The sequence below is a fragment of the Exophiala bonariae genome (genome assembly GCF_035927105.1).
Source record: "Exophiala bonariae strain CCFEE 5792 chromosome Unknown scaffold_1, whole genome shotgun sequence".
Taxonomy (NCBI): domain Eukaryota; kingdom Fungi; phylum Ascomycota; class Eurotiomycetes; order Chaetothyriales; family Herpotrichiellaceae; genus Exophiala; species Exophiala bonariae.
This window is the reverse complement of record NW_027042476.1, coordinates 634,128-651,138: the sequence shown is the minus strand read 5'-3', so window position 1 is coordinate 651,138 and position 17,011 is coordinate 634,128. Positions and strand designations below refer to the sequence as shown.

At 51.0% G+C, this 17,011-nt stretch overlaps 5 protein-coding genes across 5 annotated transcripts; 3 read left to right on the top strand and 2 right to left on the bottom strand.

Moving 5' to 3' along the window:
• Positions 1-714: 714 nt before the first annotated feature.
• LTR84_000232 (uncharacterized protein) lies at positions 715-3,008 on the top strand (the record flags this gene model as incomplete). The annotated part of the gene is made up of 2 exons (XM_064843863.1): positions 715-850; positions 904-3,008. 2 exons carry the CDS (start codon positions 715-717, stop codon positions 3,006-3,008), a joined length of 2,241 nt encoding a protein of 746 aa, XP_064711723.1.
• Positions 3,009-3,999: 991 nt separating this feature from the next.
• Positions 4,000-6,945, bottom strand: LTR84_000231 (uncharacterized protein; the record flags this gene model as incomplete). Its single annotated transcript, XM_064843862.1, has 2 exons — positions 4,000-6,720; positions 6,871-6,945. The coding sequence occupies 2 exons, from the start codon at positions 6,943-6,945 to the stop codon at positions 4,000-4,002; spliced, it is 2,796 nt and encodes a 931-aa protein (XP_064711722.1).
• A 1,120-nt stretch (positions 6,946-8,065) lies between these two features.
• On the bottom strand, positions 8,066-10,186 carry LTR84_000230 (uncharacterized protein; the record flags this gene model as incomplete). The annotated part of the gene is made up of 1 exon (XM_064843861.1): positions 8,066-10,186. One exon carries the CDS (start codon positions 10,184-10,186, stop codon positions 8,066-8,068), a length of 2,121 nt encoding a protein of 706 aa, XP_064711721.1.
• A 362-nt stretch (positions 10,187-10,548) lies between these two features.
• On the top strand, positions 10,549-11,736 carry LTR84_000229 (uncharacterized protein; the record flags this gene model as incomplete). Its single annotated transcript, XM_064843860.1, has 1 exon — positions 10,549-11,736. One exon carries the CDS (start codon positions 10,549-10,551, stop codon positions 11,734-11,736), a length of 1,188 nt encoding a protein of 395 aa, XP_064711720.1.
• Positions 11,737-12,567: 831 nt separating this feature from the next.
• LTR84_000228 (uncharacterized protein) lies at positions 12,568-16,488 on the top strand (the record flags this gene model as incomplete). The annotated part of the gene is made up of 1 exon (XM_064843859.1): positions 12,568-16,488. The coding sequence occupies one exon, from the start codon at positions 12,568-12,570 to the stop codon at positions 16,486-16,488; it is 3,921 nt and encodes a 1,306-aa protein (XP_064711719.1).
• Between the last annotated feature and the right edge of the window lie 523 nt (positions 16,489-17,011).

The window sequence follows — 17,011 nt, the reverse complement described above, 5'->3', positions numbered from 1 at the left end:
CCACGTTCGTCTCTGCCATCGATAACTACAAAACTGACAGCATCGGGTGCAAAGCAGGCTCGCGCAGAGTTGCCCAAGGTGAGACGAATCTGGTAGGCCAAAATTTGCTCGCCATGTGCATACCGGGCCGGTCATGGCCATATTTCACTTTGCTTGGTATCAGCAATGCCAAAGTCTTGGTTGTGTGTGAGCATGAAAGGCTGAGACGCCAGCACCGATGCAAAAAGCGCGCTTGAACCTACGAGCACCAATGAATTCGCTCGCAATGAATACCTCGATATTACATGCCATGGAAAGCAGATCTCGCGAACCTGCTCAACTCCGCCAGAAATACCGAGAGACACCATTAGAGAGAATCCCACGCTCGTCCCGACCACTTGGCTCGGCGGTCTCAATCCACCATGGATTGAATCATACGGAGGACGCCCCGTATCGAGAATAAGCTGGCCAGTGATATGATATCGAGATGAACATTCGAAGTCTCTGAGGCAGGTCCCAAGCAGAGAAACTTGCTCACGCCAAGCACCAGGAGAGAATTTCAGTCTATGCACCCCACTTCGCAACGAGCCTTATCCGCTGCTTCATGCGTTCTGCCACATGGGATCGGGGCCATTGCCGTGTCATGCTATATGAATGAAAATGTTCGCTGGTGTGAATACTGGCTCTGCCTTGGAGTTGCTGGGGTGGGCCTGAACGACACCGAATATCAAACCGATGGCATCACTCACACAACATCTACCCTCGCTGCTGCGACGGCAGCATATGCAAGATCATGCTTCGGCAGAGTCACTCAAACCACATTGGGGATATGCAGATCAAGTTGTACCATGTGCAAATGATGTCCCCAGCTGTACGGCTTCTATCTTTCGCAATGGATGAAACAACACTGACACTTCTATTCAGGCGCATACCTGGAGGTTGTTTACGATGGTCATGACTACAGCGTCCTCTTTATCGGTATCATGTGGGCCATCTTTGGCGGGCTCCTCTTTCTCTATGCCATCGGAAGGCGCTTGATACCAAGTCGACGAAATCTCGAATCCGGCAAAGAAGGAGAAACATTCTCCATCCGCCAGCACCCCGTCACCAGGCTCACCATGGCCCTCCGAGCAAGCATCCGTCACTACCTCCTGCCCGAGTCTATTCGGTCAATATTCGGTCGTACGACTCGTCTCCAGGTCGTGATATTGCTCGCCCTCACTAGCTATGTGACCATCGTCAGTTTCGCAGGACTCACCTATGGACTATGGATGACGCCTGTCAAGAATATGGAAGGCGTCTTCCGCACTCGCACGACCTTAGGGCCGTGGTCAAACCGTGTTGGAGTCCTCGCTTATGCTCTAATGCCGCTCTCCATATTACTCGCCAACCGCGAGTCTCTGCTTTCTCTTCTGACGGGTATCCCATATCAAAATTTCCAATTCTTGCACCGCTGGCTTGGCTACATCATCTTCCTTCAATCCACCATCCACACCATCGGCTGGCTGATCATCGAACTTCGCTTATACCAACCCCAACCTCAAGTCTGGAATGCGTTTATGGCCGAGACATACGCGATCTGGGGCATAGTCGCGATGATCTTCATCGCGCTCATTTTCGTGCTCTCCCTCCCATGCTCGATTCGCTTCACGGGCTATGAAGTCTTCCGCAAGGTCCACTACGTCATGGCTATGATCTTCATCGGAGGATGCTACGGCCACTGGGCTCCTCTCGGCTGCTTCATGATCGCCAGCCTGGCCGTCTGGGGTCTCGACCGCATCATCCGACTCGTCCGGGCCTTTCTCCTTCATTACCAATATCTTCCGGAATCGACTTCCTCGATGGGTTTCCGGAGTGCGCAAGCTCAAATCAGCTTCTTTGAAGACGAGCAGAACGGAGATGTTGTGCGCCTGGACTTTGAACATAACCATAATGCCTGGGCGCCAGGTCAGCACTTTTATCTCTGCTTCCCGGATAGCAGTATCTGGCAATCTCATCCCTTCACACCCGCCAGCCTAGCAGGTGTCGGCAGCGGCAAGATCTCCAACACCCACACCTATGTATATCGTGCACAGGGTGGCCAAACTCGTCAAATTGCCGAAATCGCACGTGCCAAGACCCTCGAGGCTGCAGCCCCTGGTAGTGCTACATCCAACGACGGCAAAGATCTCAAAACTCACGAGCCCAACACCAGCATTCTCCCAGCAGCATTGCAGTCCGCGCCTCGCTCCAGCACCAGGTCGCTCAAGCCCACCATCCCAGTAATCTTGCAAGGCCCCTACGGCACATCCCACGTGGACCACATCGCCAACACGAACGACATCAACATCCTCGCCATCGCCGGCGGCAGCGGCGTCACCTTCGTGCTCCCAATCCTACAGTATATCATCACAGCACCAGTTCTCAACGCCTCCGACGACCCCGTAACCCGCAAGATCGAATTCGTCTGGATCGTCCGCCGCCGCAGCGACGTCCGCTGGGTCCAACGCGAGCTGGACACCCTCAGGGCCGCCAGCGACCGCCTGAACCTCCAAATACGAGTCTACGTAACCCGAGACACCCTCACCGACACAGACCACACACCGGCGGACAAGCACACCACGACAGATATCCGAACGGGCAGGGAAACTGGCTCCTCCACGTCCCTCACATCCAGGGACGACGAGATCCACCGTGGCGGCTCCTCCTCGTCCTCGTCATCCGGCGCAAACGAGAAATCCGCCCCTCGCCATCACGGCCGCCGCTTCTCAATAACATACCACAACACTTCCTCCTCCTCCGCGTCGCCATCATCAAACAACAACCCCGAAAACTCGCGCGCCCGCCGCCACCCAGACGTCGGCGCCATGGTGCGAGACTTCGTCGCGGCCACCGCACACGGCCCGACGAGCGTCTTCGCTTCCGGGCCTGGGGGCTTGGTCTCGGATCTGCGCACGGCCGTTGCGGCGTGTAATGACGGGGCGCGCGTGTGGAGGGGCGATGAGCGCGCGGCCGTCGAGTTGGTCTGTGATGATCGTATTGATTGGTGAAAGATGTGTGTGAGAGAGAGAGAGAGACTGGGTCGTCTGTAGACTGGTGGAGATAGCGCATTAGTGATGATAGTTTAATGGAGATATAGATATTCCTGCTCATGCTCATGCTCAAGCCCATATTGGACTTCAGAATATTCATCTTGAGCCACCGATTTCTTCAAGAACTGAACCTCTAGGAACCGCAGTTATGATAGAAGAATGGTTATCCTGAAACGCGTCTGTTGTGGCCGCGAGCTGGATTCCTGGATGTACTGGCCCCTGGGTGAGATGAAGAGAATAACAAAGATTTATGGATGATGGGGTTAGTACTAGGAAGTTTCTCGACACATAGGTAGGATAAGTAGTAAAACCCCAAGGGAATGAGGAAGGAGAGGTCGGCATGTATGAGTCAAAGGAAGGATAGGACTTTGGTAGCACTGGTCACTACTACCGACAGAATATTCAATATTCAGGGCGCATGGCCGCCCTCATGGGGACTACTTACCCCATCAGAGACCATACCACCTGTTAGTGTCGCGGAGGGAGGGACAAGACAAGTCAAAGCGAACACCACATTCAGTCGGGGGGTTAGTCCAGCAACGGGATGCCTCCAAGGATAACAGGATGTATCTACATCGGATCACGACTCGTGGACCATGCGGCCGATGTATGCTTTAGGTCTATGGCGCTCCATTTTCAGGTCAGGCCGAACGAACGAGAAATTTTAACCATGTTCAACTCCTCCAACAGGGGGAAATGACACCTTTCTCGTGCCTACAACAACAGGCTTGTTGTGAAAGGGCATCGTTGTGTTCACATTTGGTAAAATCATGGAGAACAAATTGGAGGTTTTAACGTTTGAGGAAGAATATTAGGTAGAGTAAGTTCTGTAGGGGCTTCATCTAAAAGAAGCCTGAGAATGCTTAGCTTTTACCCTCAGTGAATACTCCGTTCAATGCACCTGTTCATGCCGTGTTCGTAGGTAACGTCCAATGAATCGTTTCTGCTATCATCGTAAGAAAACATCGACACCTACTTCATTACTCCAGCCGTGCTCGAGTTCGTTCTCTTTCCATGCTGTAGCGACATCGATTTCAAGTACACCGGCCGAAGAACCGTCCGGCACATTATCCAAGTTAAGCGACACGACATGTTTAGGAACCGCCCGGCTCTGTATAATGACCATCATGTCGTCGATGCTGCGAGACTGAGCGTCTGATAGCCAAATGCCCAAGACGCCAAGAGCCTTCAGCTGAATGTGGATTTTAAGACGGTGGCCGAGTGGAGAGCCTGAGAATGAAGCTGTTGCCGTACCCTCCTGGACGTCATTAAAATTGAAATACAGGTCAACGATCGCCGCAGCACCAGTAAATTTTCCGAGCAGACCAATCACCGAGAGGTCGAGGGTCGATTCTGGTGACCAGGGGAGCCGGAAGGTGTCCACAGGTAGGGCAGACCAGACGTCATAGCCTCGTATGGGAAGTCTTCCTTGGAGAAGATTGTCTGGTCGAATAGGGTCGGTTGGCTGGATGGGTTGTGTGATGCGCTTTGATATGTGAGAGCGGACAATCCATCTTTTAGCTGACTCTGGTTTATCTGTTGTAGAGGCATTCACACCTGGGAATTTGGTGATTGGGAGAATGAACCTACTCTCCGATTCAGCAATATTGAAGACACCGAGCATACCGCTTCCAACATCAGATTTGCCATGGTAGACTCCGATCTTGAGGACTGCTTTCTCGTCGTACTTGTCATACACGCCCATTGTCTTGCCAATACCACTGGGCCGCAAGATGACGGTCTGACCTCTAGGGTTTAGGGCGGTCATTTGATGGATCAGCTCAACATCATGCTCACCAGGGGTATCGGTGATGTAGATCGGTCCTCCAGATAGACTTCGAGCAGCTGCATGAAATCCACTGTAAGGATGGCTTGATTGAAACATATCCCAATCAGGAAGAGCGTTAAGATGCTGAACAAACAAAGCGTTGTGAGCATTTGCAAACACGTGCCAGGCGTGAGAAGTAGGAACTTCGGGAAAGAAATCGTCGCTGTTCCGCAATAATATCCTCGAGAAATTGGTTGGAAGAAAGCTGTGACACAGAATTTGAGGTATCATCGACATGCAAGATATGGCCTTGCCCGATAAGTGTCGCAGATGTGCTTGAGTCCAAGCAGACTGATATGTATTGGTGAAAGCCTGACGATCAGGAGTATCGGCAAGGAGATCAAGTGCAAATTGTACATCTGTCTTCACACCAGTCACTCCAGCGTCTGATAGGAAGCGGTAAAAGTCATCATAAAGTCGATGAATATCATCTGGGTGAATGACAAGCTTCTTTCCAGCCATAGGAGTGCCGTCACGAAAGTGGGTCCATTGAGTCTTGTAATCTTTGGCAAGTTGACCATCGGGAGAGATGCCGCCCCAATAGCCCATCAATGCGTGCCAAACTGCAATATCATGAATCTTAGGATGGGCCTTTCGGATTTTGGCCACTGCTGTCTTGAGACCCTCAGGAAAACCAAGAGGGTTGGCCTCAAACGCCTTCCAACCACGGTTGAATTGAGAGGTCTCACCCTGTTTGCCGTCAAGAGACTGCCAATTGTCGTCAATGATGAGTGTGGCGATGTTTATATTGTTGTTAGCCAATGAATCTAGTCCATTCATGATCTTTTCGGCGTTGAGGTCCTGACCAAGAGAGTTCCACGTGCAGTAAGCAAGGTTGTCGTACCATGATTCTAGCCATTGAGGCTGTACTCCGTCTGGGGATTGTGTTCCGCGAGCTTGAGAAACAAGCACAGTATCTGACTCAACGGATTCTGTTTTCACATGTTGAGGAAACTTGGCAGCCGCTTGCTGGTATGCGGAAGACTCACGCACCAACTTGCGAGCTTCATACATGACGGCGCAATTTGCGATCTCGAAATTCCATGAAGTAGCAGCCAAAATACGAAACTTTCGGTCTTTCCCCGAATCGTTTCGGGCCTCGACCACAATGTCGCCATTCTCAGTAGACCGAAATTGTGTAAGGACTTCATCAATACCATTAATGGCGAACAGAACAACATGAAGACCATCCGAACGAAGGAAAGACATAAGAATAGCTGGTTCTTCGAGACGGAAGTGGCTGCCTCCATGTCGGGGGGCCAGCCACGGTTCCCATATCCTCACCAGAGCCATGTATCTGCAAGTTTGAGTGACCCGACCGAGTACTTGTCGCTCGAATCCAGCGTTGCCATTTTCGGGTACATAGATGGGGTGAGCAGACTCGATACTATACAGCCGGGCATCGGGTGCTTCGCTAGGTGTTTTCCGAGCAATCCAACCTTCATCGATATCAAAGGGGGTTGCACCTAGAAAGTTGGGGTCAACGGGTGGCTGTAAAATAAATTCTCCGTCCTGAAGGCCATAGTTGTGGAAAACCCAAGACCATTCTGAGTGAGAATTAATGCGGTAGCGAATGGTGAAAGGTATCCGACGGCCCTTGTAGATTTTGTCTTCGACAGTGTATGGACTTTGGAGATTTCCAGAAAAAGTGTAACGATAGCCCGACTTCTGAGAGTCATCATAGAGTACCGCCGGAGTATGATGCACTAAATCAAGATCAAGAGCTTGCCATGAAGACGCAGCCTTTGCTCCCGAGTAAGCGCCATGATCATACCAAATCGAAACCTCCCAGGGAACTTCTGGCAGGGATTTGTCAGACTCGAGAACGACAGTGAAGTTGAACTGTTTGGTGGTTAGCTTTCAGATGCATGTATATGAAGACTGGGGAAAAAGAAAAACCGGGCATGCCACGCATAGTGGGGTAAATGGCCACGATAGGTTCAAGGGGAGGGTCAAGGTTAGGAGTATACAAGCTGGGGAATAGGAACTTACCGGATCCCGGCTAGGCGAAGCGACTGTGACCTGGCCAAGGGGAGGGAAGACAGCAATATGTGCGAAGAGAGCCATCTGTGCAGCACGGTAAAATTTGACCTGTGTTGGCTTTGGCAATGGCGCGGGTACGGGCGCGGATGAAGGGGACGGAGAGGGAGGAGGGAAGGAAGAAACGGTAAGAGTTGAGGACGACATGTGGAAGATGATGGCATCAGACAGTGTGGACGATCATAATGCGACAAGTTCAACATGGATGTGCACACAGTCAGGTACGGTCCCGTCCCAGAGTGTGAAGGCCAGATAGCGTGCCAGTGGCGTCCAGGATGTCAACCCTGCTTGAAGGTTCTCTTCGGTGCCTGAGAGCACGGATATCCAGGTACTCGGAGGTGGTGGGCCTGGTAGGGGTTGTAAAGATGATGAGGTAGAAATTGGTGAGAGAGGTGCCCAGAGAGACATGGAGGGGGGAAAAGACTTGACGAAATGTGATGCGGATTAACGGGAGTAGAGACAGGGTTCAATAGACAAACCAATAGGCAAAAGGACTGGCGCCACCAAGGTTGATAGACATGATGAAGATTGTTGGTGGATGGCAGTGAATGTGGGAGCCAGTGGGCCAAAGAACCGTTAGACAAGGCCTCTATTAGTTCTGGATACAACTTCCGATAGATAGCTCCATCTGGTGGCTTGCCTTTAATCGGTCCGCTCACCAAACTCTGTTGGGGCCATGACCAAAAGTCTAAAGGTGGATTTAATTGCTAGTTTAATCAAAGGCTGGCTCGGAGTGTTAGACGAGTCCGCACAGAACAATGATGGATCTGAGCTGGGCAGTGATCAACTATGCTCATGGTGCAGTGAGTCAAACAGGGAAGTTGGGCGGAAGCATGTGCTCTGAAAAAAAAGGTAGGAGCCATTCACGGGCTTATTATTCTCCGCTCAGTTAGGGAGCACGTGCAGTGTCCAAGTCGAAGTCTTGAGGAAGGCACGACTTTGATAATACTGTACTAGTTACCTACCCAGTGGTGGTTCCCTCCCCCAGGCAAGAACCTCCATTTGAAGGTGATCAGCAGTGGCTGCCTAACAACGTAGACCTATCTCCATGCCTGAGTCATTCGAAGCCCGACCGTAGTTGCCTTTTATCATCCACCAGCACTACTCCAACATACACATCCCACGAGACCGGCTTGCTCCTGGCCCCTCATATTCCATACACATCCTGCAATTCCTCGTCCTCCATATCAGAGCCACTGCCAATCTCCACGCCGCTGTCGACAAAGCTTTGATCAATTCCTTCAGTCCCCTTCTCACGTGGAAGCTGATGCACCAAATACTCGGTCGGTGCGCGTTCCTTCTTCGCCATCACTTCCTTCATGTACTCCTGCACTGTGGCCAATGGTTTCGCTGCCTGAGCTATCGTCGCTATTGTTTTGTGCTGCGTCACCTTGATCGTCATGGTCACCGGTTGATAATATTCCTTCTCTGCTGAAAACTTGCCCTGACTCTCACTGCCATTTCCACTTCCACTTACTTCCTCCGTTGCTGCTGAATCACCTCCCCCAATGGGAGTCCCCATGTTTTTGCCTTTCTTCTCCACAAGAAATGAACAGAGCATTTCCAACCCTGATGGCCGGATCTCAAGAACAGCATGCTCGGGGAAAAGCCATCGATCCGATAAAGCAGACTGGGTCGCAGAAGGGGTGCTGGTGAGTTCCATTACAACATGTCTGATGATTGGTTCTGGCCGAGGTGGTGGTGGTGCCGGCGCTGGAGGATATCCCATATATCCCGTCATAGGTCTTGTTGGTCCACTAGAAGGTGCTGGAGGGTACCTATGCATCACCCCTGGCAGAGTATTCGTGCTTGGTCCTGGTGGAGGCATTGGCGGTCGGGGTGGCGCGGGTGGCGGAGCCTGGGCCTTGTACGGAGGTGGATGAGATGCACCAACAGCAGGTGGGCCAGACGGGCTTTGTGCTGTTGTGGGAGGATTGGCTGTAGCTGCTTTAGGAGTAGGAGGCTGCACCCCGGGTCTCGAATCTGGACCTTGGCCTGGCTGTAAAGGACCAACATTGGTCGCTGGAGGCTTGGCCGTTGGATTATTACCTGCTTTGGCAGATCTTTCCGCCTCTTGCTTCCTAATCACCTGATTGAACTCGTCGATATGTGCCTGAAATTCCTTCAACTGTTCCGGCGAGGCCTTGGACGTGGCGACTATCTTCATCAACTCCTTTAGTCGGGTGTCTGTAGCTGCCCGTGCGGCAAGCATTTGAATCACTGGATCTGTCGTACCACCCTTTGTACTAGCTGGTGCGTTCGACTTATCGCTAGATGTCGGGGTAGGACTTTGTTTTGGGGGTGGATTAGATGCAATTGGTGGCGGCGCAGCCATGTCCGGCGTGACGGCGGTGGTAGGTGTCACAGTCGACTCCGGCTTGGCTGGTGTTGGGGTGTTTGATGGACCATTTGAAGTTTGCTGTTGTGTTGGTGGCGGAGTCGGAGGCACAACAGGTGCAGGAGGTAAAGATGTATTGACGGAGGGAGGAGGTGCTGAACCAGTAGGCGGGGTGGCGGGTTGACTTTGATATGTCACTTGGGGAGGTTTGGAAATGAGAGCTGGACTGGATGGGTGGCTCTGGTACGGTATTGGAGGAGGATACATACCAGTCGGTCGAGGAGAGGCGTTCAATTGGGGTAGCATCGCTTTTGGTGTGTGCTGGTTGGCATGGCGTGGATAAGCTGGTTGGAGTACCGTCGGATCGCGGACAACATAAAAGATCGCATCAAAGGTATGAGGCTCGATGGTGATGGTCGCAAGACCTAGTTTAGACATGGTCTTCACATCAGGGTTATTGGGTGGCTGTTGAACAACGCCCTTCCTCTTGAATGGCTTTACCCAGTATTTCTCGAACACTCCATCGTATAGCCATTGCATTCGAGACCGGTGTAGAGACGCGGCCAGAATGGCACTGTCAGAGATCGACTGATAGTCTTTCAGAGACAAATCGGTCGCCTGTTTTTCCTTGGTTGTATGAAGCGCTTGATCGGGGGCAATCTTGGTGGGCAACACATCCTCTTCAACAGAGGCTGGTGGTGAATCTCGAGAAGCCGGGGTCTGCACTCGAACCTGATTCGCTCTTTTGGTATACGACCGCTTTTGACGAGGTTCTGAGGCTACATTGGCAGCCGGAGTGGAGGCTTTCCTGGAGATTGATGGTGTGGACGGAGCGACAGGTTGTGCTGGGGTCGACGCTCTTCTTTTCGCAGTAGATTCGCGTCGATCTCGTCCTGACACCCTCCTCTTCACCGCAGTCTCGTCAGACATGATTGTTCGCGCACCAGTAAGAGTGAGAATTAAAGATGTAAACTGTGCCGCATATTTGGGAGCGCGGATGTCATTCGGAGAGCAACATCAAGTGATGATGTTGTTCGCGTGTCACAGAAGTGAAGGATGATACTGTCATAATGACCCAAGCCATGAGACATTCACATCTAAGAATTGCAGGCGACATGGAGTGCACCGAGATGAAAGCAAGTTAGCCGAACAAGGCTTTAGATCACGTGGAAGGCTGAGGGCCAAGCTGCCGAAGATGCCGCCTTCACGCTATTTTTGCACGTCTGCCTACAGTATCTCTACAGCTGGATGAACGAGAGGTATTGTTCGTCAGACATCCATCGCCGCAGCAGATGGCATCCGGCGGGTTCCTCCGCAAAGCATACTGGGGCCTTGCGGGCGCAGGTTTGATTTATGCACTGGCCATCGGGGCGTTGACATACCCAGTGTTGCAACGCAATGCCACATATGCCCATAATGTGAACCCATCCTATTGGCAAAACCTAAGCAACGTGGAGCAATTTGGGTTTCTGCATCATCAGGTACAGCCATTCACTGTCACAACTCCAGACAATGTGACGCTGTTTGCATGGCATATCCTGCCCACACACTTGTATATGCAGCACGAAGAAGCCTTGAAGGCACAGGGCGACTTTGGCCAGAAGCCATATGCTCAGGCTGCAGAGACTGTCGGCTTGCGCTTGTTGTTAGAAGACCCCAAGGCTACTGTGGTTGTCAGCTTCCATGGCAATGCTGCACATCTGGCTTCAAGTCACCGACCAGCGACATATCAGCAGTTTCTAGGGACATCAAGTTCTGAAAGACCAGTCCATGTGATTGCATTCGACTACCGCGGTTTCGGCTGGAGTACTGGTAGCCCTACGGAAGATGGAGTGATTCAGGACTCGGTGTCTCTCTTATCTGCCTTGACCGGTCACGCTTCCACTTCTTCAGATGTTTCCGTTTCGCCGTCTTCGTTGAAAGCATCTCAGATTATTCTTGTTGGACAGTCCCTCGGCACATTCATCTCTTCCGCACTCTATCACGAATGGGCCATCACGCTGGGCCGTGCTCCATTTAGAGCCCTTGTTTTGTTTGCCAGCTTCACGTCCCTTACGAATCTTTTAGACTCTTACTCCATCAAGGGTCTCACTCCACCGCTTTTATCACCACTACTCGCCTACCCCAAAATCCAGAAATACTTCCTCTCCAAACTCGTTGACAAATGGGACACAAACCTACGACTGGTGGAGCTCGTTAGCAACCCTGGCATTGAACTGGACCTCACAATGATTCATGCTCGAGACGACTGGGAAATCCCGTGGAATGAAGGACGCAAGAGCTGGGAACGAGTGCTTGAGGCGGCGACATCTTCGGCCGGTGTAGAGATTGAGTTTTCCCGTGACAGGGATCTTGAGATATGGGCGAGTGTGGATGGGAGGAAGAAGCTACGTTGGCAAAGAGTGAGCCATGGTGGTCATAACAGGATCCCGACGAGCGAGCATGCCAGACTTGCTATTATGAGGCTGCTTGAGCAGTAGATCCTAGAGGTTGTTTTATCAAAGTGTCCGACCAGGGAAACGGAATGATACAGTTATGGAAAGATGCATGTAACCATGTTTGAGTAGTTCAATATCTATAGAACAAGGACTATCTTGTAGACTACCGAAGCTTCTCAGGCTGACTTCGTTGCTAGACTAGATGATTTATTATTGGAAGACATAATATCTGCCAGCCTCTTCCTAGCCAAGTTCTACATGAGTCTGATAGTACACCTTTGGTGTTGAAGATTGTCCAGTGTTGTGGTGCGTGCCCCGTCTCAGGCAGAGTCATTTAGGTGGACAAGAATAAGAAGTACAATAATGTTCCAGTTCAGTCAAAGCCACGTCATGCAGCTATAAGTTAGGCGTGGCAGGCACGACCCGGGACTTCAACATACTAGGCAAGACCCACTGGAACGGGATTATCCTTTGCCCGATCAGTGCCCAATTAGTTAAAACCCTTTTGGAGTTACCTAGGCACCTCGTAGTCATGATCCATGGACCTGAAAGATCCCAGGATCATCAGTTCTACACATCTAACCGAAACTTCATCCAGTCACCTCGTCTGTCTTGACCACTGGTCCGCTTATTCGGCCCATCATCATCCTTCACTAATTCATCCGCCCTACATTTGGATACCCTCTCTGGACACAAGACAAACACTAGTCTTTTGCTGAGTTAGCCATCGACTCCACCATCTTCAACTTTCACCCAACTTCAACCTACAGAGTCGTGTTTCCCTCTGGCTCAGTTGAAATGATCTCGGTCTTGTCTTTGCGCAGCGAGCTGCGATAGTCTTCTCATACACCTGCGCCAATGGCAGGTGGCTGAATGTCGACTTTTACTCCTCCCAACGGCACGGTCGCCAGCGATTCCGATTCCGCACCTGCACCTGCACCGGCACCTGATCGTGCTCGTCTCGCCCTCCCCGAGTTTCAATTCATTGGCTCCCTGCCAAGATCACAATCGAATGGTAATCGAAAAAGCGAGAGTCCAGAGAGTCCTCATCTCCTGGACCGTTTGTCTTTCGCCGCCTCTAGCATTACCAGCGACCGCGGCTCAAAGGGCAAAGAGAAGGACAAGGAAGTTGGACGAGGCAAGGAAAATGAGTCCCGCCGTTCCTTCAATCGCTCTTCGGGTGGCTTCCTTCTCGAATCCGTTTCCAACTCGACCCGTCATGCCAGAGCTTCAACAACACCTTCCCGTCAAAACACTCGGTCAAAACGAGAGAATGAGGATTCGGAGCTGTCCGTTCCCAAGAGAAGGCACAATGACACCCATCTGTCAACATTTCGGAGCTCCCCTCTTGCCACGGAGGTTAAGCGGGACCCTGTCATCCACCACGACTCCAGGCTCGACCAACTGCTTCCAGGCACTGATGTCCGTCGCTCACTTTCATCATCCAAGCGTGGCTATCGCTCCACAGGGAGCCCAGCCTCAAGCTCCCAGGTGGTGGAGATCAACCGATCGCCATTGGCCAATGTTGGGTATGACCATGACCCTGCTCAGATTGTAAATATGGCCTTGACCCTGAGCGAGGGTCGAAGACGACTTGCTTCTGGACGGAGATATGTCTCCACCGAACAGGGCGAACGCCGTGTCGTCTCTACTGCTACTACAAATTCAGCAAGGGACACGGTGAGAAAGAGAAGCATTGCACCATTCCTAGCTTCCAATCGTCAAGGGTCTCGCAATCGTTCGCCAAAACCGAGTTTCTCCGCCTCATATGTTGATCCCGGTGCGTCGATAAAAGGACCCGAGAATGATCCCGCCACTTTGGATGATCTCTCGGATGGTGATATGGACTTGACTCACAAACTATCTCCTGCCACAGCCGCCCGCGTGGAGAAGGCCAAAATATTCTTTGAGCTTGCCCATGAGCACCGTCGACTCCTGTCGCACTTGCCACCCCTCCGTCGTCCTGGCAGCTACCTCGTTTCCCACCGCCCTGAAGCTTTGCAGAAGTCTTACAATCCACTGCAATATGTACGAAACAGAAAGTTGCGCATATGGGAGAAGACACCCATTGACGTGGAAACAGATGGCTGGCATGATATTCACAAAGTTCGCTCATGGGTTGACGCAGTAGTTTCAAGCAATACAGTCACCCAACATGACCCGGATGAGTGTCTACGCTTACCTCCGCTGGATCAACAATCAGAAGACCCTGAACCTGATGATCAAGATGATGTTCCTGACGATATGAAAAAAGCCACTTCCCCTCGCCTGGCCGATCAATTCCATCCCAGACCAATACGACCTCGGTCGGATTGGGTCACTCATCCTGCCGACTTACTCGCTGATGCATATTGGTTGGAACAAGGGATGAACAAATCTAAGATCCAGGATCGGGATAACAATTTGATATATCCACCAAATACTCATTTCAAATTTTCTGGCTGGCGCAATAAAACGCCCGTCCATATTCCAGAGACATTGCAACAGCCTTCACCTCCGGCTTCTGAGCATCACGAACCAGAGTCACAACCTCCCTCAGCCCTTCCAGAGTTGCCCACGTTCAAATCTGCGCAATCAAAAAACGATCCTGGCCGTCATAGTCGTCGAAGAGATCGACTGAAAGACACTCTTCAGTTGAAAGACGGAAGTAGCTCTCGAGAGCGGTCTAAAATTAAACGGAAATTGTTCCCGGACAGCAGTGACACTGACTTCTCTGACACTTCCTCTTCCTCTGATGATGGTGCCCCTGAACGTGGTCGAAGGCGCCTGCGTCGGCGGAGACAAAAGCCACACGATTCAGATGATCTTTCACCCACGAAAACCAAGCAAACGATTAAGGCAGGATCACACGCGCGAGCGGATTCCAGTCCCGGATCCTCGGTTCCAAATTCAAAAAGATCTTCAGTTGACCATTCCGCGTTGAATAAGTTGCTGTTGCGTGATAACTTCAAGAAGATATCCTCTCGTCCAGGCTCACGAATTCGAAATGGATCGCCTGCAGCGGGGCCGAAAATGGGGATTTTTCGATCGAGCGTCGATAACGAGCGTCCTCCTCGTGCCTCGACTGAATATGATACCACTACGGCACCCAGCTCCCCCGCAGTGGTTGAATGGCCAAGTATAGCAATCAACCTCTCTCCACCTCCGAGCAGAAGTACGTCACCGGTGCGGAAGCAAAGGTCTTCATTGTTGCATCCATTCAACAAGAAACACAAAGATCACGAAAACATCAGCACCACTGATTTTGCTCACGTCGTACCCAGCCAACCAGGCAGTGATGCTGAGAAGCATTCTGAACCTTCCCAAGATTCTCGAGGTGCAAGTCCCATGTCCCGAGGCTTAAGTCCTCTGTCAAAGAATCGAACCCAACCAGATGATTTGGCACCACATTCCTCGAATGAGCATAGACTTAGTACCGCTAGTAAGGTTAGCACCAGGTCTACTGCTCACGGTGGGAACGAACACCACAAACTTCGTGGTATCTTCAAGGGCGGACGTATTGCTGAATTGGTAGGGAATGAAGTCTCTCGGGTTGGAGATTACATTTGGAAACGTGATCACCCTGGCCACCACAGGCCTAGAATTTCGACGTCGGACGCTAGTTTGCGATCCTATGACTCTGATGATGAAAAAGAGCCCCACGAGAATGGGACTGCAATTCATCTACCACCTGCTCCTGGACCCAGGTCAAGATCTTCTACGATTTCGAGCACAAAGAGTGATAGACCTACGCTCGTGCACACTCGAACCAGTCCACCGTCCAACGACCGACCGAAGTATAACAACCCGAATTTGCCTAGCTTCACATCTCCATTTCAAAGAGACAGAGAAGAACAAGAGAAGAAAGCTCTCTTGACACCAGGTTCAACAATAGGTCAAGCTTCACCCGATAATACGAGAGAAGACATTCGTGCATCCTCTCGTTCTCCTAGACTACGTCTAGCATTACCGAAAATTGACACATCCAAAGCTACTGCTCCTCTCGACCCTGCTAGACGAAAAAGCTATGGATTTTCACAGGCTTTGGATCTAAGCAGGTCTCGTGATGCCTCGAATCTCCTGAACAATGCCATTGGGCCTGCCAATGGCCTGCCACATCTTCATCCCACTCGATCTGCCAGCGAACTGGCTTTGGGAGACCAGAACGACCAAGGACAAGAACAATTCGAACCCACCCATGTGACATGGAGGGATATTCGACGTGCAGAAGCTCTATTATATAGTTCGACTGTGAAAGCACGGGAAATTGGTCGCCGTGCTGAGGATCCTCACACACATACGCCAAAGTTCTTGTTGGATTCTTTTGCTCCCGAGAATCTGGACTTGCATTCTGTCAAACGAGTTAAGCGCCGTGAAGAACATGTTGTGGCCGCTAAGAACATCACGGACACTCTGGAGAAACATTCGAAGTCGTTCAATTATAAGTTGCATTCTTTTACAGCAGCATTGGCTCCGACCTTACATAGACAACTTCAAATGTTAGAAGACAGCGTCGAGAATACCCTCACTCCTCAAGTCCGCATTACTGCAGATGCGGCAGGAGAGCTGAGTATCAAGCTAACTACGGCAAGCACATTGGCAGTAAAAAGCTTGAACGATTCAATTGATGCTGCATTTCGGAGACGCAAACGAGGTCCTTTCAAAGTGGTGAGAAAGATCTGGTTTGCCATGATTGAATGGGGCGTTGTTGGGTTATTGTGGTTCATCTGGGCCATTGTCAGCTTTCTCCAGGCGATCCTTGCCACATTCAGATTTCTCGGCAACACGACAAGATGGTTGCTTTGGATTGATTAAGTTTCGCCAATTCAAATCAGCAGACTTGAACCTCGGAGTGAAATGCAGATTCTAGCATCGCGTTCATGTTTCTTGAGTCAAGAAGTGGTGCCTGTTTGTGATGGGAACCATGTTTAGGCTATGCGAGACCCTCGATACACCCGGAGACTCGAGAGTATCAGTCGTTTTGTGCTTGTGAGCAAGCAATGTAATGGATATCGTCTGAAAGCGTCGGCGTTGAGGCTATCACCACTGCTCAGGTGCTCTGCGAAGCCAATTCATTGTACTTCGCCGCCCTCCCCTTCTTTCTCTCAGTTTCTTTCTCTGTCACATAAGCGTTTGTTATTATCTATACATATCTTACAGTAATTAATACACACATATACCCTCCTGACCAGACTCGCGACTTGTGCACAACCCTCCTAATGAGGTCCCCACTACACGAAGATTTCATACGGGTTGATTGCAATTCCACCAGACAGGCAGTGGAAATCACATGAAACCAAGATTCAAGATAAAGCACCGCTCCTAAGAGTCTCTCGTT